This window comes from Typopeltis vanoorti, chromosome 20 (genome assembly GCF_054136105.1).
Source record: "Typopeltis vanoorti isolate ZY-2024b chromosome 20, IOZ_Tvanoo_1.0, whole genome shotgun sequence".
Lineage (NCBI taxonomy): Eukaryota > Metazoa > Arthropoda > Arachnida > Uropygi > Thelyphonidae > Typopeltis > Typopeltis vanoorti.
The window spans coordinates 36,430,287-36,453,865 of NC_143568.1; the positions used below are offsets into that span (position 1 = coordinate 36,430,287).

At 35.1% G+C, this 23,579-nt stretch overlaps 1 protein-coding gene across 1 annotated transcript in view; it reads left to right on the forward strand.

Moving 5' to 3' along the window:
• Window positions 1–23,579, forward strand: part of LOC150095367 (signal peptide peptidase) — a 214,708-nt gene that overhangs the window by 186,575 nt on the left and 4,554 nt on the right. Inside the window, exon 10 of the mRNA XM_090409987.1 lies at window positions 6,035–6,120. Within this exon, the coding sequence (XP_090266113.1) occupies window positions 6,035–6,120 (86 nt within the window). The remainder of the gene's footprint in view (window positions 1–6,034; window positions 6,121–23,579) is intronic.

Below are 23,579 nucleotides of genomic sequence, written 5' to 3' on the forward strand. Positions count from 1 at the left end.
GATACATTAAATCAACAGAGTTATCATTTTAATTTTTAAACCTTATAAATCTGTACTGTACTTACTGCCACTATAAAATAGGAGAATAATTATATCTTCATAACCTTCCCTATGTGAAGGACCAGGCTTCTACTCTTTTGATGTAACCTTTTTTTTTTTTTTTTAAATAAAAATGTCTAATGTGCTTTGCTTATTCCTCTTCTTTTCATCATAAATTTCTTTCTAGGAAGCAAACGCATCATGTACTTTCCTTTCTACTAATAAAGAGCATTCAGCATTGGGGTCCATGTCTTCAGGACCCCAATGTTGAGCCATTTTGAGAACATTTCTGCAAGACTCTTCACTGTGAATTGTTTAACTACTTCTTCTTGTTTCTCTTTTCCCCTCTTCCTCTTTTCATTCTTCCTCTTTTGCAATACATTATTCCTCCATTCCTCATATAGAAAAATATGACTTCTGCATTACTTCAACCTTGGTATCACCTCTGGGTCTGGCTCCCACTGATGAGACCTCAATAAAGGTTGAAACCGGTCTGGGTAGTGACCCTTCCCATAATGCATAGCATTATACAGGTTTGCAAGGAGATGTGCTTTGCATTTGGGATACTAAGGCAAGTGATGTGATGTCATACCACCTTTATCACGAGTTGCTCCAGTCCTGAAAATACTTCAGGTGCAAATTACACTTGGATAAAGGATTACACCAAGTATATAATTTCTTGGTATCTTTAATTTAGATCATTCCTCCATGTTGTTTAATTTTGACAGTATCTATCAGACACATAATTATAAGTAAATAATTATTTATTGATTATTGCTAATATTTTGATGGTGTTATAACCAGCATCTTCAGAGCACAAAAACACAGTTTGTCACAGTGCATGAGACTACAACAGCATAGTGTAACAAAGGGACTAATTTAACAAAATTGTAGCAATAACACAAAGACTAAAATCTTAACATATATATATATATATATATATATATATATAACCATATTTGTTAAAATTAGGAGTATGTTTAAAGGGCTCTGTTGCTTCTAAGAACAATCTTTCAGATTTGTCTTGTAAAAGCTTCTTTTCAGTACTTTTGTTTTTTCCAGTTGATCCTGTGTGCAGGGGATATCCAAAGCATGGTCTGCTAGGCCTGATTGCATTAGTGATTGTGCCATATCTTTTATGTTCATTGATGCAGATGTGCACAGTTCTTCCTGTTTGACCGTAGTAAGCTTGATCACACGAGAAGGGACTTCGTAGACCCCTGGATGTGACAAAGGAGGGATGCTGTCCTTGGGTGAACGGATGAGAGTTGCTAATTTGACGCATGGTCTGAATACAGTGCATTGTTGATATTTATTGAGAATTCTAGATATCTTTTCCAATGTGCCTTTAATTTATGGGATGGTGACTGTTTTGTTGTAGTTATTTGTGGTGGATAGTGGGAAGGGTTTCTTAAGACCATTTGGTATTTTGTTTATCTTATGGGGATTATAGCCATTGACCAGAAAGTGAGCCAGTTCAGCAGCAAGAGCATTGTCATTGGAACAGATTGCTCTCACTCTGTGGGTTAGCATTTTTAAGATACCATACTGTTGAGAAGAGTGATGGTGTGATTGTGTAAATATCTCCCTGTATGTGTGCATTTTCTAAAAACTGAGAATGATAAGGAACCATCTGGAAGACATGTGATTAGTGTATCCAGGAAGGGCAGTAAGTTATTAGCTTCCAGTTCCATTGTAAAGTGGATTTTTGGATGTTGGCTATTTAAATACGCTAAGAATGTATCCAATGTGCCTGGACCATGTGGCCAAATAGCAAGCACATCGTCAACAGAGCGTAGCCAAAGTGTTGGTTTGAGAGTGGCTGTATTGATAGCTAGTTTTTCCAGGTGTTCTATGTAGAAGTTGGCTGGGGGGGGGAGCCCATAGCTGTCCTATCTGTTTGTATATTTTCCCTTTCCATGTGAAATATTCTGCATCTGCATGTATTGTGAATTTAAATAGTTCAAATATATCAGGGGGGAAGTGTGACTTTAGCAGATTAAGGGTTTCAATTAGTGGTACATTTGTGAATATTAAAGGTGATATCAAAGCTCACCATTAAGTCTGAGCTCTTTAAGATGTGGTGTTCTAAAATACTTTTTAGAACACCATACCTTAAAAAGCTAATTAGGGTGCCTAATTAGGACTTTAGTCTTTGTGTTGTTGTAGTCTCGCGTACTGTGACAAACTGTTGTGTTCAACTTTCTTCTTATATATCTACCTTTTAGTCTTCTATACAATTACTCATTAGACTCTTTCTCAGGTATCACGTGGTACCTCTGAATAACAATGGAATTGCCCCAGGGTCGAGCCAATACCAGAGTATCTGAGATCAACCTCTCCTAAAGCACTAAGAAATTTATTTTTTCACTGTGCCACTTAGAGCTTTTAGATTAAATGGACTATATCAATCAAGAGGTGATACCTTGACCTTGCAGATGTGTCCAAAATCTCTTCTTTCTAATTTCCCGCCTAGGTTCCTATTAAGTTTTATAAGAGGTGCATCAGATTCCAAATTAGAGATAGACTTAATTTGATTCAAAAGCAGGGTTTATTAAACACTATAATTATATATATATACATACAACACATGTTACTTTAGTTCTCATTCTAAGAAAGTTCCTGACAATCAGGTTAACATTAAAACACTCTGACAATATACGGATACACAAACTGATTATTGTTAATTAAGCAATATAAATCTTATCAACATTAAGACACTCTCACTGCATACGGATACACAAACTGATTATTGTTATTCTTGCAATATAAATCTTATCAACATTAAAACACTCTAACTAGACATGATATTCACAGTAATACTTTTCCAATCCAGTCACAACCAAACCACTCTAGATAGCATCTATATCTCTTACAATCTTGTCATTAATACCACCTTTTACCCCGAACTTTATCATAACATTCTTTAAACACATAACATAATTCGATTACATAAGGGGACAGTAAATTCACGGTATCTATCTCAAGATCACTACAGTTTAGTTCTGTATAATACTATTAATGTTCTTTCCTCTGAATCACAGCGTGGCACAAATCCTTTCATTCATAGTGAACAAAATTCAACAAAGTCTACTTATCTATCTTGAACTGCATCACATTAATTGGTCTTCGGGAATCTGTTTCTCCTTGACCGAAATTTCCATAGGTTCCTATCTGGCTTTTTCTATGGACAGCTGGGCCTATATTTAGGATTTATGACTTAACTTCTTGTTGCAGACCATATAAAAAAATTGGCATCCCTTATCCACTCTACTAAAGACCGACTCTCCCCCCCAGACCTACCTGGTGTATACCAGGTCCCTTACAGCTGCAGGGGACCTGGTGTATACCAGGTCCCTTGCAGCTGTAAGCTGTCCTACTTTGGCCAAACAGGCAGGACAGCTGATATCAGAATTTCAGAACACAAGGACTGCATCTGGTTTCACCAATACAGCCACTCTGATCTTGCAGACCATGCGCTGGATACCCGCCATAGAATATGGTGGAAGAAAGCCACAATAATACATAATAGCCCAAGAATACCAACATTGCCTGCTAGGGGGCACCATCAGGACTTTTAGGAGAAAGAATAGCTTCCTGCTTCATCCTTATTTACTGTTTGTTCTGCTTGCATTTGCGTGCACGTGTCTTGTTTTTAAGTTCCTGTGAAAATGGCAACGTGACATTGCCAAAATGTTGGAAGTGTATTCAAATTTATTTTAATGTATATCCTGGTATACGTTGTAATTTCCTTAAGCTATTTAGTAAAAATGCATAACTAACGTCTAGGCCTTTCCACGAGAACTTAAACTACATAAGATGTTGCTGCCAAAGGTGTATCATATATATGGATTCATGGAGCTCCCTTCAGGCAACAAAAAGTTTTAATGTAGAAACATCTAGGGCTCTTGTATTCAACATGTCCACTGTCAGTTATGGAAGCTGCATTAGGCATATGCTTCTGTTGGTTCCCAAGCCACATTGAGATTAAGGGAAACAAGGTTGCAGACACTGCAGCTAGGTCAACTAGTTTCTCAAACTTCCACTATCTGCCTATCTCTTACACCAATTACAGGCAAATCATGAGACAAACTTTTATTCCATTGGCAGTCATTGTGGAATAGCGATACCAACAAGCTCTATCAAATTAAGCCTGAAATCAAATGGCAGTCTAGTCTATACAGAGACTGTAAAGATGAAGTTGTCTTGCTTGAGCCTGTGTATGAGTTGTATGGTACTGGACATCATTCATATTTTAATTGACTGCCCTTGTTTTGTCAGTGAGCACAGTCACTATTTCAGTTATGTTCATAATGAGCCTTTTTTTTGTGTTTACACACTGATTTTTATACCTGTGTATACTTTTTTATTATTTAGTATGCATTTATTACCTTGTATGTTGCTTAATAATACAACTATAAAGTAACAGAATACTTGTTAGGAAAAATGATTTAAGGTTTGTAAAATTTTTGGTTAAGTTTACAAGCCTTTGTCAATATAGTTTAAAAGATATAAGAACAACACTTAAATTGCAAAAAAAATATTCAATATTTGTAGAATTTTCAGCTAGATTTCCTAGCCATTTTACATTCTAAAATTCTATAAATATTAAATAATTTTTCTTACCACGAGTGTCATTCCATTATTGTATCAGTTTATCATCGTTGTCTGCTTATGTGTTGATATTTAGATCGACTTGTGCTAGGACTTTTTTTTTTTTTTTGAATTATTTTCTTTTTATGTGGTTACCACTCACGAAAGGTTATTACTAAACCTGCAATACATTTGTACTGTGAGTGGGCTAAGGATTTTATATTTATTTATTTTATTATTTTAAACTGCTGGTTGGAGAGTGAGTACACTAACCACTTGGCCAGCTGTATTGCTGCAGTATGATCCTTGTGCCATTGAGCTCTAAACCAAACTAAACCCATGCCCTGGTGAGATTTGAAACCACTATCCATAGATCAGAGATGGAATATGCTCGGTTATCCATGCCAGCAGTTGTATGCATTTCTAAATTTGATGTGTGTGTGTGTGTGTGTGTGTGTGTGTGTGTGTGTGTGTGTGTGTGTGTGTGTTTAGATTATTGTATTCTAGTTTTGACTCATTTCTTCCAAGTAAAATGTACAGGAAAATTTCCAGAAGCATTTTCAAAATCATAGCCAAACAGTTATGTAAAATCTTGTACACTCCTAGATATTTCATGGCAAGTTCAAGTCTTTTAGCGACTGCAAATTGACTACAGCTTTGACAGTCTTAAATATAGCTTTCATAACATATTCTTTGCAATTCTATCACATGGAACATTTAACTACAACCAAAGAATGAAGCTTCATGATATGTGGATAGCTTTTATTTAACACTGTCTTAGACACTTAGTTCTGCACCACATCATAACTGGGGAGGGAGGGAAGCAACATTCAAAATTGCACAACATATACCAGTTGATGTGACATGACTGCATTGATAATTTGTAATAATTTAGGAATTACTTTGAGACAGATCATTGTGTGCATCCACACATAATGGGTTAATAGCTCTTATGTGTCTGCTTAAATATCTATAATTCTTTATATTTCATAGGTCCTAAGGATGGAAGAGAATAAATAAATTACAAAATAAAATACATATTCTACTTTTAGTGTCACTTTAAATTGTTGAGTAAGTTAACTTGACCCATCTTGCTTTGCATGGTTACCTCTCAAAAAAAAAAAAAAAAAATCGATAAATTTCAATAATTAGCAATAGCAAGCATTTGCTAATATGGCATTTACTGTGGTGGTGAGACCTTGACATGTTTTTGCATACTTAAAAAGATTAAAAAAAGAATGCATCCCTCTTTTTCAAATTATCTTTTTCATCTCAAACTACATTTAGAAGAATTTCTTACAAGAAATAATTTTTATATTTGAAACAGATCTTTCAGTATTTCTTTTAACATTATTTTATGGATATTCATAATACAAATTTGTGATTTTTTCCCCCCCTATAGCCTGCTCTTCTTTATCTTGTACCGGCTTGTATTGGAATTCCACTTCTTGTAGCTGCTCTAAAAGGGGATATTAAGACATTATTTAAGTAAGTTCGATATTTCAATATTAGAATTGTGAATTCAGAAAAATAAAGAAAGGCTCCATGTAATGAAAGAAATGTTTTAATAATTAATAGCTTATTGCAGTTATTGCATTTGAATTAATTTTTATTGAATAGTTTGCAATAACTGGAGATGAATAACACCTTCATGTGTCAACTTGATGAATGACTTGAACTGCCTTTCTATCTTCTTTGTCTCACAAATAGTGGTATATACATTTCCTGGACATATGTATAATGAAATTAATAAAATTTAAAAAAAGAAATTATTATTCTATTATGTACCTCTCCAGCAGATAGAACCAAAATTTGCTTATACCTTACATCGCATTATCCCCTTGAAGTTATTTAAAGTTTATGAAATTATATTTAGATTTTCATCCAATGTATAAAGGTGAGTATTTGCTCGCCATGGGCTACATAAAGTAGCTTTTCATTATCAAATTCTAACTTATTTTCTGTTACATTTGTTTTACTTCAGTATCATCACCACTTACATTTTTGTCTTTTGGTTTTGTCACTCCACGTCATTCAGTCCAACTGGACTTGATCGTCTTTCCTTGTTTTCTTTTCCCTGTTTTGATAACCATTCATCTCTGTAAATGAAACATTTACCCTTTTTTTTATATTGTCTGTTTAGTTTATTCTAGGTCTTCCTCTTTTTAGAGTTCCTGAAATAAGTTCAAGGACTTACATTGGTATGCCATTAGATCTGCTAATGTGGACAGGCCAGATAGATGGTTTCCTTTGTATCTTTTAATATTTCTGGGACTGGAAATTAACTGATTTGATGTCTCACTTCTGAATTTATGTAAGAATAGTGTGTATTTTTTTTTTAGAGACATCTGCAGTACCTCATTTCAAATGCCAGCAGCTTATTTTCATTTTCTTGGATCCCATCCTCTCTTAACCTTCTGTTAAGAGAGGATGGGATCCAAGTTTCACTTCTACAAAGGATACTGAATTAGCAGGTCTGTCAATAGGATGTAATCTATTTGTGACTTTAAGTTTGCTATCTGACCATAGTAGTTGGTAGAGTGTTGTTACTTTTGCAATTTTTGTTTTAATGTCCTGTCTTGATTCTCCATCTTTATTAAAAATATTGCCTAGGTATTTTAACTAAACTAATCAACTTCTATAAATTTACTCTCAAGTAAGATTTGTTTCAATTTTTTCTACAGCACTTCCTTCTGGATCAGAAGCCAGATTTTGTTATTTTGGGGTACTTATGATTAAGCTGTATTTTTTACAGAGTTATCTAGCTTTATGGTTGATTTGATTTTTCTGACAGTCTGATTTATTTTCTACTAGATCAGTATTATCAATAAACTTTAGATGGTTTATTCTTCTTCATCCTAAATGTCATTCCAATATCACATTGTCCAGTGCTTCATTTATGACACATCTGAGGAAACAGTTAAATAATATGGGTGATAGCTTTCACCCTATCTCGCTCTACACTCCATTGGAAAGAGGGTATTATAGTTCCCATCGATCTCACTCATCATTTCAGAAGATGAGTACAGGGATGCAGTCAATCATATAATCCTGTTATCTATTTCATAACACTATAATTTTCCAGAGAGCTTCATGTAGCTGTTCATGAGGCTTTGAGAGGGAGGGAAAAAAGGAGGGCCCCTAGATGCCACCCTTCTAATAGGAAGGGCTGCTATTGCACCACCTCTATAGATCAGAGCAACGAAAGAAGCTGCAAGCTTCCGTGTGGTGAGCGGTAGGTTCCGGGTTGAGCCCGCTTCCTCCGACATGTAGTTGGGTCAATAAAATTATGGCACATTACTTTTATTATGTTCTATATAGTTTTTCTCTGATGACATGGTGTGTAAATATATGGTCTATTAATTCTGTTTTTCTTAAATCCAGCCTGAAAGTCTGAGAAATTTGATTCGATTTTTGCTTCAATTTGTGAAAATAAATGACTAAAAATGTTTTTCTTGGATTATTGATAAGGCTGATTATCCTAAAATTATTGCACTAACATCCCTTTCTTTCAGCATTTCCTGAAAGAAAGGGATGTTAGTGCAATTTTTTCTGTATTATAGTAGTCTGTATTTTTTCTGGATGTTAGTAGTCATTTTTCTGTTTTTGATTTTAAAATGGCTCTTTCTGCTTCACCTATATATATATATATATATATATATATATATAAACTTTCAATGCTTTCATATGCTTATTCTTTCAAATACTATCATCAATTCTTTCACATTTTTTTTTGGATTGCCACTAGTTTTTTTTCCAGCTCTGTCTCCTTTTTAATCAGTTCCTTCAGATAATGGTTCTGAATTGGTCTTAATCTTCTGTGTTGATCACAGTGCTCAAGTATTTTCTTGGATAATCTAATTTATTGATATATGTCATTCTTCATAGAATATTTTCACCTGCTTCAGTGATTGTTTGTGAACATTGTGGATAAGAGGGTTCAGGATTATGAAAATGAACAGAGCTTTTGGAAAGAGAGGGAGTAATATTTGTGTATCTTATGGTTTGTGTGTCATAACGCTGAAGTTTAGTCTTATTTTTCTTATGGATATAAGCCTAATTTCAACATAAATGTTGCTGTGACTAAATTATGGTTACTTCTGGTATCAGCACCTGGAAATGATCTAATTCTTTGCTGACTTTATACATAATCAATTTAGCTTTTATAAGTATATAATCAATCTAGATTCTGGGTTCTTCTATCTAGGAAGATCAAGGTCCATTTATGTGACTATATGGAAAGAGGCAAAGAAGTTGATTCAGTGCGATCGTTTGGTGAAGCAGACTCCTTCAGTTTCATATGCATTTGTCCTTTCCCCTATGCATTTCATATGCATTCCCCTAGTCCAAAAGAATCAAACATAAAGAAGGGGACAAAAATTTATATTCCAATTTTTGTATTCCAGTCCCCTTGCACTATTTAGAATGCCTTTCCTTTATGTTTCATTAATCAGTTATTGATTAATGAAATGTTAGTGATTTGGTCATAAAATAGATCTGCTTTCTGATCATTATATGATGATATTGGTGAGTATACTTGAAAAACCACTGAATTTATTTAGGGTTTTTTTTTTTTTTTTTTTCTCCTTACAACTTCAGGTTCAGTGCTTGTATCTTTTGGAATCAGAAAACCAAACTCCTGTTTGTCCTTTTTCAGGAGTACCTGACTAAAGAAAATCTTCCTTTTTAAAGAAAGGTTTCCTGGTGTGTTTATTGTGCAGATTCTGGCATCTTTTCTTGTAAAACAGTTAAGAGAAAAGCCAATCATAGCAAAGCAGTTCATGTTGCAGCATCTATTTTATATCTTGCACTTATAATAAAATTCCACATTCCATCATAAATCTGTTTCTTAACCTAAATTCATGTTTAAACATCTTAATATTCTTTGATAAGTCATTGCCACCAGTAGTGGCACATTTTCATTCCCTGGTGTTTTACAGGAAGAGAGAGAGAGAGAGATTGAAAATGTGCTATTGGTGACATTCCTGTCATTCTGTAAGTTTCCTTCCATACCTGTCTAGTTGGTAGTTAGACAGGTGATACTTATCTGTTGCTCTCCTTGTAAACTTTAACTGGACAAAGTAGAATAGCCTTAACACCTAGGGTGACCTTTCAGGATTTTTTGTGTGCACACTCCTGACATGCTTCAATTGTTCCATCCAATGTTACCTCTCTGCCATGATGAGGCAGCTTGTTGCAGGACATGGAGGGGGTTTGTGACTATATCATCTTAGATTAGCATTCCATACACATTCTGGAATCTCAGTTCTTCCTCATTTATTTTTAATATGATTATACCATCTATTATAAATTATACTTGTTAAGAAATTATATTCTTGTTTAATCCTTTATCCAAGTGTAGGCAAACAGAATTTGTGCATGAAGTATCTTCATGACTAGGCTACATGTATATAGAGACATCAATTGCATTAGTTTTCTTTACTGCAATCCACACTTCCTTTTGGAAGTGCATAATGTTATGCTTTAAGGGAGGAGTTGCTACCTACACTGACTTCAACCATTATTGAGGTGAAAAAGTAAAGGGGTGTTCATCATAGGCCTAAAGTAGTTAGTATAGGAGGTTCAAGAGATCGTGATGGTATTAGGTGAAAGAAAGATGGATAGGTAGTATGAGAGAAAAAGACCTCAACTCTTTTATATCATCATATAGCCAAAGGCTATCATTTTTTCTTTTTCTTTCAATTAATATTGGCAAACCTAAGAATAAAGTTAAAATCTGAAAGCACTTTTAGATTTTAAGCAGATGAACAACCAAAAGACCAATTGAAACTAAAGTGCAAAGATAACTGATACCCAGGTGGTTAGCCTCATCTGAGTTAACTGCCTTGAGTTAGCTTCTTTGCCTGGGATTGCTTTCTGATCATCCTTGCAATTGACTATAAGACCACTTTGAACTAAGAGGATGGAACCATTTAAAAATCTTTCATAGTAAAAATGGACAGAATTTTATCTCCTCCTGGTGAACATTGCATAATGTGGGTGGTCTACACCACCTAGTTAAATATTTTCCAAAATACCAAAAAATATATATATGGAATCATTATCCTACAAAGTGCCCACTACGTCATTGCCATATACTAATACCTTCTTTTCCTTCCTAGTTGAAGGAAATGTTATTCCTTGCACAGCATGTGTATTGTCGACTTCCTATAAGAATGGTTCAAGAACCAATGCAAAGAGCAGTGGACTAAGAGGGCAACCTTGCTTTACTCCTTTTTGAATTTTGACTGGATCTGATAGGAACCCATTAACTAGGTGGCAGATAGTTGAATTGGCATAGGCTCCTTTAATAATGGATTAGCAGCTTTTTACCCACACCAATTTGCTGGAGGATGTGGAACAGAAAGGGGTGCCAGACATTATCAAATGCTTGAATAAGGTCTACTGATAGCACTGCCATTGGCTGCTTTTCATATTAACTAGGCAGAGTAGATCACATAACAGAAACAGATTAAATTCTACTGCTCAGCCTTGAACTCCATACACCTGTGTGCTTTTAATTATGTATCTCATTCCAGGACAGTATGGTTTTCTACAAATTCACTTGGTATGTGTCCTGATGAGAGAAAATAATTAAATAGTATAACTAGAATGGGAAGAATAAAATCCCAGGCCTCATGATAAACTTCTATCCCTAGTCCATCATGGGGATTTTCTTGTCTGGCATTCTTTATAGGCTGTGGTAACTTCAGATGCTGTAATGGATCTGTCAAGCTCATCTTTATTTTTGTTTAATCCTTTATCCAAGTGCATGCAGACAAAGTTTTACATGCATCTTCATGACTAGGCTGATGGAAAAATATATGCTTTCTGTATTCTAGAGGTCTAGTTAGCATTTCCTTCAACTAGGAAATGCATTCTTATGATGCAGCAACAATACTTGGCTCACTAGAACCTGTTTGTCAAACCACATAATGCTACAGGAAGGTGACATTGATTGACCTGAATGGTAGAGGCTATATTGCTCATCATCACTTCATTGATTGTCCCATTAATTTTCACTTTTTTATTTTTATTTTCACTTTCAGAACAAATTTATTATTGCACTTAATCTTGAAAGCATACTATAGGCTTATTTAAAAGTATAGCATCATCTGCATAAAGGCTAACTGTTGCAGATGATGCTATACTTTTCAAGTTTTAGAGAACCAAGAGAACCTACTGTTAGAGAATCAAGATAGTGAAGGTGAAAAGTATGTTATTTGAACAAAACATCACCTAGTAGACAGGAAAAACATAACAAGCATAGGAACATTGAACGTAGGAACCCTTTACCAGGAAGGAGCATTGGAAATACTACTACATGAATTAGACAACTACAGATGGGAAGTGATTGGACTCTGCAAAACCAGATGGACTGGAAAAGGAGAATTTCACTATGGACAGTACAAAATCTTAACTTCAGGCAGGGATGACAACAAACACCAAGAGCAAGTAGCACTTATATTAAAACCAAAGGCTCAAAATTCTCTGTTGTCTTACAATCCTATCTCACGTAGGATAATAAAAGCAAGATTTAGAATATCAATTGGATCACTGACTATTATTCATGTATACTTGCTAGCTTCAACATCATCAGAAGAAGACATTGAGGGGTTCTATAAGTTTTTTGCAAAAAGCAGTACAGGAGACATCAAGTCAAGATCTCCTAATTGTAATGGGGGACTTAAACACAAAAGTAGGCAAAGACTGGGATACCTGGCCAAGAGTAATCGGACAGTTTAGGTATGGAAAAAGTAATGAATGTGGTGAAAGACTGCTAAACTTATGCTCAAATAATAGACTAACAATAACCTACACTCTCTTTAAACAACCAAACAATTAAACAAAGAAAATGAACATGAATATCACCAGATAGACAAACCAAGAATATGATTGACTAAATTATTGTAAACCAAAGATGGAAATCAAGTATCCTAAATTGCAGATCCGTTGCTGCAGACTGTGGATCAGACCATAAGCTAATGTTGGGCAAACCTAATAATAAAGTTAAAATCTGAAAGCACTTTTAGAGTCAAAAGGAGACTGAATATAAATAAACTACCAGACAATAATATTCTAAGAAAATGTCAACTAGAACTAGATTAAAACCTGAAGGGACTACCAAAACAGAATATAAACATCGAAGATCATTGGTGTAAATTAAAGGAAATAATATTAAAAATCGGTAGAAAATACAATGGGTAACACAGAAAGAGAAAATAAAAAGGATTGGGTCTTGAATGAAGTAAAAAGGTTAAGCAACCAAAGGAAAAGCATGAAATTAAAACTGAACTATAACAGAAATGAATATAATAGATTAACTAGAGAAATTAGAAAACTAGTTAAATGAGACAAGAATAACGGGGTAGAAGAAAAATGCAAAATGGCAGAGAAGCTATCAGAAGAAAATAACCTCCATGGATTATATAAACAGATGGATCAAATTAGTAAGGCAGATAATGATATAAACAAATGGATCAAATTAGTAAGGCAGATAATGATTAAAAAAAAGAGGGACAACTAATTGAAAGTAACATAAAAAGAATGGCCAAATGGGAAAAATTCTTTAGAGAGACTTATATAATAAATGCAGCTCTCAGGATGTTATTATTTCATCCACTGAAATGGAAGAGGAAACAAATATCTTTACCAAAGAAATAATAGCACACAGCATAGATTAACTTAAAACTAGAAAAGCACCTGGTATCAATCAAATACATGCAGAATTCTTAAAAGCAGGAAAAGAACAGCTTTTTGAACCATTTAAAATATTATTTGAAAGGATCTGCAAAAATGGAGCAATACCTACTGGTTGGACCAAATCAGTTATAACTCCTATATACAAAAAAGGAGATAAAACAGAATGCAATAATTATAGAGGCATTAGCCTCCTCAGTATTCCAAGTAAGGTTTTTACGAAAGTACTCCAAAAACAAATTAAGTCATGTATAGAACTAACGTTAGGAGAAGAACAAGCAGGTTTCAGACTAGGACGAGCATAATTGATCAGTTATTCACCTTAAGACAGCTAATAGAAAAGATGCTAGAGTTCAACCAAAGTTGCTATATAAATTTCATAGACTTTCATCGGGCTTTTGATTCAATCTGTATAAGAGAACTATGGGAAATGATGAAAGAATTTGGAATTTCCAACAAAACTATAAGAATAATAAAGAATCTATATGAAAAATCTGAAAGTGCAGTACGAGTGGAAGACTCCTTAAGCAACTGATTCCACACACACAGTGGAGTAAAACAGGGATGCAATCTGTCACCAGACCTGTTCATTCTTACACTGGAAGAAGCGACTAGTAAGGCCTTAAATAAAGAAGACTCCGGAAACAAAATATATTGGGAAAATATAACAAATTTAAAATTTGCAGACGACATTGCATTACTTGCAAGCATGGAAGAAGATCTACAATGAATTTCTGATACAATAAAGGAAGAATGTATAAAATTTGGATTAAACCTAAATATAGACAAAAAAGAAACACCAATCTGAAAATTGAAATTTATAGTAAGAATCTAGAGCAGGTAGAATACATCACCTATCTCGGAGGAGTAATTGAGTACAATGATGAAATTACAAAAGATATAAACAGAAGAATCAGTCAAGCATCCCAAACTTTTAGACGACTAAATAAAACATAGAAGTCAGTCATGCGACATAAAACAAGTAACAAAAGTAAGAATCTATGAGACGATGGTCCTCCAAATACTTCTCTATGGAAATGAATGCTGGAATCTCAAAAAGCTGAAGAATAAACATTATTAACTACTGAAATGGGTTGGCTAAAAAGATTACTTGGAGTATCTCTGCTGGATGGACGAAGAAACAAAGACATAAGGAAACAACTAAAACAAGAAATGACAATAATAGACAAAATCCAAGAAAAAGGACTGCGATGGTTTAGCATGTGACCAGAATGGACACAGAAAGATTACCAACTAAAGCCCTGTATACAACAATAGAAGGTAAAAGATCCAAAGGGCAGCCTAGAATTAGTTGGATAGACAAAATAAAAGATCTGAAAACAAAATCGCAACAAGTGACACCAAACTGCACAGAATTGTTCGGACTCTCTAGTGACAGACAAAAGTGGAAAGAGTTCATTTGGCCTCATCATCAGAAGACTGTTTGTAATAGTCTGTAAATTTGCTTAAGGAATTATCACAATAATTCAAATAAAAATCAGCCAAAAAAAAAAAAATTGTTGGAAATATTACTATTTAGTTAATAATGTATAATGAAAAAGAGAAAAGAAGTATCTTTACTTTTAGCGAAAAGGAAATATTTTGATTTTAGCTGTTCTCTTCATACTTCTGCACCCATTTAATTTAATTTTATTTTTAATTTTGCCAGAATGTGCAATTTAGTTAGTTTGGTTATGCTGAAACTCAACAACCATTGCTCACATCATTTATATTTATACTGAAAAGACTTGAGTACTGTTTTAGATAATATGGTATCCTGAAAGATAAATGGCAGGGGGAAGAATCACCCTGTCATAACACAACATATTGATGTTATTTAACTTGAAAAGTAAAGGAGTTGGTGGAATTTTTCACGAATGTAAACAATATCATGGGGCTGAATGAGATAAAGCAGGAGGAAAATTATTTGAAAGAATGAGTGTTATTATATTGGAAATTGACTAATTAATAATGGAGTAGGTTTTATTGTCATAATCATTAATTGAAGTTGAGATAATGAGATTTATGCTAACAGCATAAATGAATACCTTTTTTATGTTATGAATTTTGCATCATTCTGTATCCTCTCCCTTGCCATGTTTTGAAGTATATGGAAGGCCAGTTTTGTGAATAGTTGTCTAGATAATGTGCAGCTGTTTGGATTAATTTTATTTGTAAATTCACTAGAAAGGTTAACATACTCTCTCTGTTCCAACAGATTGCAGGTTTTGAATCCCATCATGGATGTGGATGTCTGCAAATAGCTTTAGGACAGATGAATTTTATTATTGCCTAGTGTGAGACCACTACTTCCTTGCTTATTTGGAGGTCATAAGTGGATTGAAAATGTTCTGTGTTTGGTCTCTAGAGCAGGATTACCAGATTATATAAAAATAAATATACAAAAAAAATGCAAAAATAAACTCTTAGTACACCGATGTTACTAATGTATTATATTTACAACCTTTCATGTGGAAACCACATAAAAAAAATGCACATTTACTGTGAATGGTAAAATATCTGTTTATTGTATTTTTTACTGAATTTTATAATAAGCATACATTAATTCTTCTTTTGTATTCTACATTTAGATATTGTGGTTATTGTCCAGAAACTAGGTCAAGAGGCACCACTATTCTAACATTTAGATATGTATATTATAGTCAAGATTACTGTCAGTAGTCTTAACTTAACTGGTGAATTTATAATATCCCATATGCTATGAATCCCAAATTGCATTTCTGGATTCATATATGGGCCCATGGGAATACATACATGCATACATTTATGCTGAACAGAGTTGAGTACTGTTTTAGATAATATGGTATCCTGAAAAAGTGCACTACAACTGCCGTTGCCTTTTTAGTGGTATGAAAAATGTATCAGTATGGCTGTTATGAGCAATGAAATTGACGTTAATAAAAATTTCTGCAAAAAATAAAGATTGAATGATTACTGGTTGCCAAACCAGCCATCTAAATGCCATTTTTGAGTAGGTATTTATACAGGATTATTTTTATTTTTTTTAATTATTCTTGTTTCATTGACAATTGTTAATAATCAAATGTGGATGTACTTTTCAAAATGTTATATAACTTTTGGAAGATAAAACATTGATATTAATTTCCCAGAACTATTAGAACTCATATACTGAAGTCAGAAGTTTAAAACAAATACAAGACTTTCTTTGTATTCTTTATAATTGTTGTTATGACACTTTCACATTATTCAACAGCAACTCACTGTAGCCATTCTGATGGTTCATTCCATCTCCTTGGATAGTGAGAGATATGGGGAAGTTACATTGTGTGATAAACTACCTATAAAAAAAATGAATGAATCCAGTTCCAGATTCATTGATTTTTATGGACAGTTTATTATATAATGCGCACCCATTATTGCCAATGTTTGTGATGTTTCAATTAATCTAGTGTTCAACAAGGTTAATAGTCCAGCTGCTTAATAGGATGACAGTTTAGATAAACTGTCATCCTATCGAAGCAGTTGATTACCTCCCAATTTTAAGTCCTTTATATATCATTAGCGGTGGGGGGAGTAACTAGGAGTCAGAGACTAAGAAGTTGAATAAACCAGTGTTAGCAGCAGTGATAAAATGGAGCAGAATGTTAGGTATGAAGTAATAAATATGATAACAATTAGTTATACCATCTGGTAGAGTTGACTTTACTATCAAAGTAATGTTCTTGTGTCATTAATAGAACTGTGTATAATTCAAGTATGAAATTTCTTATGAATTGTTGTTAGATGATACTAATTTTTAACCGGCACTTTAACACAACTATAAACAACTACCCTAGTAACATAACAATTTTGGCAGAGAGGCTTATACATTGTTTACTCATAACTATTATTTTTCAGGAAATAACTTATACTAAAATATTAATTATAAAGCTTTAATTCTTTCCTATATTTTAGCAGTGTTACATTGCCATCATCAGGGATCACAAAAAACTATGTGCATGCAGGCACTAACACCGGAAATGAGGCTGTTTATTCTAGGTCCAACTTTGGTTGGACCTAGAGTCCTAGACAACACCCCCCCCCCCCCACAGTGGGCTAAATTGGTCATCATGTTAGAGGCTTAATGGATTTTTTACAACACTCAGAAAGGATTAAAAAAGAATTTAATGCTTCCTATATTTCGTCCTAGTCACTAGGACATCGACGGGGATTACAAAAATAACTAATGTAACATTTACACAAATATCAAACAATACTCAGTCCAACCACGTGGGTGACACTAAAGTCCTATCTAGGTGGAGCGCCCTCTAAGGGCAGTTGTAAGTGGCCTGGAATGTAAGGTGGGACTTCTGGTGATGAGTGTTTCCCAAATCTTCGGAAGCTTAATGCAGCCGTATTTATTAAGGTTTGGTTGAATTTTGAGAGCTGCTGCTGCTGCTTCTAAGAAAAGTCTCTCTTTCTTGAATTTGCTGTGATGGATCATGGTGGTTTTCTTCCATGATACCCTGTGGGTGGTGTCCAAGACATGGTCCGCCAAGCCTGAATGACCATAGTTGTGTTTACAGATGTAAGACTTGTGTTCCTCTAGGCAGATGGATGCTGATCTGCCTGTCTGTCCAAAGTACGCCAGCTTACAGGAACAGGGTACTTTGTAAACTCCAGGCAGAGAGAGAGGAGGGAGCTGATCTTTAGTAGAACGGATAAGGGTAGCAAGTTTGCGGTGGGGCTTATATGCTGTGTGTAGGTTATACTTTTTTAGTCATCCACTCAGTCATCTCAATAGCCTACATCCAAGAATCCAGTTTACTATGGAAAAGGAAAAGAACAATTGTTTACCCTTCCTAGACACCTTAGTCACACGCCTGCCTAATGATACACTTGCCTTCACTGTATACAGAAAACCCACACACACAGGCAGATACAGTCACAAACTCTCCCACCACCCCTCTCAACAATATGGCATTATTAAAACTCTTACCAGTAGAGCTCACAATCTTTGTTCCAGTGGAACCGCCCTCACTACTTAACCACATACACAACACCTGCCTCTCCAATGGCTACAGCGATCACAGTATCAAAAAAAAAAAAAATCAGTTCCTCCCCCATTCTCTGTCCTTCTCGTCAACAAGAATTTAAAAATGCCATCACCATACCCTACATCCGTGGCACATCCGAAAAAATAGCCAAGATTCTAAAAAAGTATAACCTACACACAGCATATAAGCCCACTGCAAACTTGCTACCCTTATCCGTTCTACTAAAGATCAGCTCCCTCCTCTCTCTCTGCCTGGAGTTTACAAAGTACCCTGTTCCTGTAAGCTGGTGTACTTTGGACAGATAGGCAGATCAGCATCCATCTGCCTAGAGGAACACAAGTCTTACATCTGTAAACACAATTATGGTCATTCATGCTTGGCAGACCATGTCTTGGACACCACCCACAGGATATAATGGAAGAAAACCACCATGCTCCATCACAGCAAATGCAAGAAAGAGAGACTTTTCTTAGAAGCAGCAGCAGCAGCTCTCAAAATTCAACCAAACCTTAATAAATACGGTTGCATTAAGCTTCCGAAGATTTGGGAAACACTCATCACCAGAAGTCCCATCTTACATTCCAGGCCACTTACAACCGCCCTTAGAGGGCGCTCCACCTAGATAGGACTTTAGTGTCACCCACGTGGTTGGACTGAGTATTGTTTGATATTTGTGTAAATGTTACATTAGTTATTTTTGTAATCCCCGTCGATGTCCTAGTGACTAGGACAAAATATAGGAAGCATTAAATTCTTTTTTAATCCTTTCTGAGTGTTGTAAAAAATCCATTAAGCCTCCAACATGATGTCTTCACAGCACTTAAGCCTCTACACACGAATATGGGCTAAATTGGGTAGTCTTCACCATTGGGCTGAAGATCTGAGGGTGAGTGCTTCAAATATTTCATGCAGTCTTATGCACTCAAATTTGTTGAGGCTTGGAAAATTTTTCAGGACTCAGGCAAATTCAAGGAATAGCCTTTCATATTTTGTATTTGCTGTGGTGTAATAGTGGCCTTCTAATGTATCCTGTGTCAAAGCATAGCAAGTCCTGATGGCTATATTGGTGGAACCAGATGTAGTCCTTGTGTTCAGAAATTCTGATATTGGCTGTGCTGCCTGTTTGCCCATAGTAGGACAGTTAGACATAGTAGAACTGCCCTAATGTGGTTCTCTTTGTGTGGAAGATGAAAAAAAACTGATATTATCAACTTGCATATTGCATATTACAACAGATTATTGCTACTGTATAAGAATAGCTATATCTGTTAGTATGAACAAGCAATTTTTTCTATCAGCTAACTTTTTTGAGAAACTGAAATTCCATTTTAGCTTATATTAAATAAGTATTACACTTGTTATTGTTGAGAATGCTTCTTGGAAAATGCATGTATATTAAAAATTCAATGGGCTTAACTTTAAAATAGCAGATTGTCATCATAAAAATTACATTTCCATAGGATTTGGAATTTTAAGTCATCAGAATTTATGAATGATTACCATCACAGTAATTTTTTTCTTGGTTTCATTTTTATACCTTTTGCATTAGTCTGTCATCCCTATTAATAATAATTAGGACTCTGCAAGTTAGTAAATAACCAGGTGGAAATGTCCAGATGGAAACAACATGTCAGCCTGAAGACATCACATTGTATGGCCAGCTTGTAGAAACATGTTGGATTGGGCTTAAGGGTCAAAGCTGTATAACTGAAAAGAGAGACCTCCACATAGCCTTTAAAGGAATGCAGAGAATTGACCAGGGCTTCTGACCTAATGTCCAGTCCTCACCTTGTGGAGCTCCCTGTTAGGTATCTACCTGGATACTGAATGAACGAGGATCGGCTGGCAATTTGGGATTTAGCCAACAAGATTGTATTCTTATTGGCTTAAATCACAATATAAAATAATGGTACAACATGACAGAATTTCATGCCAACTGGGGCATTAAACAAGATCCCTGTTGTTTTCACCAGGGAACTAGGGCAAACAGAAAAAAGTCAGCTACTGGAACAAATCCTAAAACTTCCCCCCCCCCCCCCCCAACTGAACATCACCAGAGTTCAAGATCGGTACTATCAACATAAGAAGCCTGAATGGCAAAGAAATGGAGCTGGCTGAGGAATTGGATAAGTACCACATTGACAAAATAAGGGTGACCGAAACAAAAAAAGACAAAAACTGGTGAGATCTTTCTGAGAAATACATACAAAATGTTATATTCAGGCAATGACTATCAAGGAAAAGGAGAGCCATAGTATTCAACACTAAATACAAGGCTAATCTTCTTGAATGGCAGGCAGTCTCAAGTAGAGTGATGTGGGCAAATATGAGAATGGGGAACTGGACAATGAGACTTATTTGTGCCTATGATCCCACCACAGAAGGTTCTACTAAGGTAGAAGTGGAGGAATTTTTTGATGCTTTAGAAAAAGCAACTGACACAATGAAAAAGGAAAAGTTGGTCCTTGTTGGGAATCTAAATAGCAGAGTAGGAAATGATTGTCAGACATACAAAAATATTTTGGTAAAATTTGGAAAAAAGAGCAAAGCTAATAATAATGGCAAATACCTGTTGGATTTCTGCTCAGGACATGGACTGGTTATTACTAACATAATGTTCCAACATAAAAATTTGCACAAATTCACACGGACAGAAGAGGCAAGGAATAAGAAAAGTCTCATTGACTATGTTATTGTTGATAGTGATGTTTTCTCTCTGGTGCAGGACACCAGAGTGTACAGAGGATTTGAAATTGGAAGTAAGCACTGTTTAGTCTTTAGCAGGATAAAATTGAATTTCATATTGAAAAGAATAACATGTAAGAAAGTTTTAAAGTGAATAAAAGGTGAGCAGTTCTCAGATGTGAACTGTAGACTAAAATACACAAAGATTATTGAAAAAAAAAAAAAAATGAAAGAGTTTGAGAACAGGAACTAAACCTTGGAGATTCAGTGGCAAGCCTTGAAGAAAATTCTGATTGATTCAGCCAGAGAGGCATGTTGGTGAGGTTGTGTGCAAGGATAGAAAAATCAGAACACCATGGTGGACACTGGAAGTTAAAGAGGCAGTGAAGGAAAAGAAGTAAGTATATCAAAAGTTCCTGGCAAATAAGTCAGCTTGTGCTCTTAGAAAATACAGAGACAAATGTAAGAAAGCTAAACAGTGTGTAAAACTAGCTAAACAAAAGTCAGGAGGACTTCGGCAAGAACATAGAAAATAAATATCAAGAAGGTGGTAAGATATTCTGGAAGTTGTTGAAGAAGCTTAGAAATGGAGGAAGGAGTTAGAGATGATAACGGTGACATGAAAACAGGAGAAAAAGATATCCTTGAAGTATGGAGTAATTACTTCAAAAAATTGCTAAATGAAACAAGCAGTGATAGCACAGTGGTAAAAAAACACTCGACAGGCATACAGTCAGGAATACATATCCATTCTTGAAATATGGAAAGGCAGCAGGAGTAGATGATATTCAACCAGAAATGCTGAAGTATGGTGGTATAAAAGTCTTACAGTGGCTGCACTGCATAGTTCAGAAGGCGTGGACAGAGGGACAAATCCTGGATGATTGGAGTAGAGCTCTCATAGTACCCATATATAAAAAGGGAAATAAATCTGAATGTGAGAATTACAAGGTATTTTCCTACTGAGTGTTCCTGGCAAGATTTATGCCAGTATATTTGAGAAACAGTTGAGAAGAATTGTGGAAGAAAAGCTTGGTGGAGAACAAGCTGGATTCATGCCAAATAGAGGCTGTCAGGATCAGATCTTCACTTTACGACAAATAGTTGAGAAAGCATGGGTATATATAAAAGATCTGTAGTTAAGTTTTGTCGATCTGGAAAAATCATATGACAAGGTGCCAAGAGAGAAGCTATTCAACACGCTACAGTTATATGGTGTCAATGGGGCATTATATCAAGCAGTACTTTATTTGAGTTGCAAGTCAGCAGTTAGATGGTTTAATGTTAAATCTGGTGTGAGACAAGGATGTACATTATCACCTCTGTTATTCATTTTCTACATGGATCACATTATGAAGGAAAGTGGTACCGAACATGATATCAGAATTGGAGATGTTATGCGGACGATGTTATACTTTTAAATAAATCTGCTAAAAGTTTGCAAGATTCCCTGACTAAATTGAATAACTGTTGTAATAGATATTGTGTGAAGGTCAGCAATAAAAAAGACAATGAAAATGGAGAATCTGTGGAACAAGTATAGGCACGATTTTTAGTGAAGATGGTAAATTAAATATGGAAATAGACAACAGAATCAACAAAGCTGATATGGTAGGAAGTCATTTGAATAAATTCATATGGAATAAGAGAGAAATTAGTCAGAACACTAAATTAGCTGTATACAAGACAGTGTTCAAACCAGTTTTAACCTATGGATCTGAGAGCTGGGTCACAAGTAAAACACTTGACCAAAGACTAGAGACCGCAGATATGAGAGTCCTGAGAAAGATTAGAGCTGTGAACAGATGGCATCAATGGTGATATCATATTAAAAATGAGGATATTAGGAAAGAACTTGACATTGTCAGCATCCAGGAATGCGTTAGCAGAGCTAATCTCAGGTGGTATGGTCACTTAAACAGAATGGGCGAGGAAAGATTAGCAAAGCAAGTGTTCTCTGCCAGGTTGGCAGGAAAACGACCCAGAGGAAGACCAAGATATAGGTGGATTGATACGGTACGAAGTGCCTTAGATGAACATGCTTCTTCACAGATTATATTTCTATACTCTGGATGTTTTGTGCTCTTGGCATTTCAAGTTGCATTTGGTTTCTTCTCAGGAGGAACACTCCAACAACCATTCTCATTCAAGTAGCAAGACTTATACGTTGGTTAGACATAACTGGTACTTAGTTTATGGAATTAACAACGCATATAAAGTATATTAATTAAAGGTAACTTTAATGAATAACTTCTATATTTCGGCAATGTCACATTGCCATCTTCAGTAACATAAAGATATGGTATGTGCACTCAGGAACTAACACAAAGCAAATGAGGAAGAATGCAAGAAACTAATATTGTTCCTAAAGTCCTAATGGTGCCCTCTTGCAGGCTAATTTGGTAGTCTTGGCAGTTGGGCTGAAGTTCTCATAATGAAAGTCTCCCAAATTTGGGGCAGTTTCATGCACCCAAATTTGTTGAGGTTAGGAACGCTTTTTAGAGCTGCTGAAGATTCTTTGAATAATCTTTCGTATTTAAACTT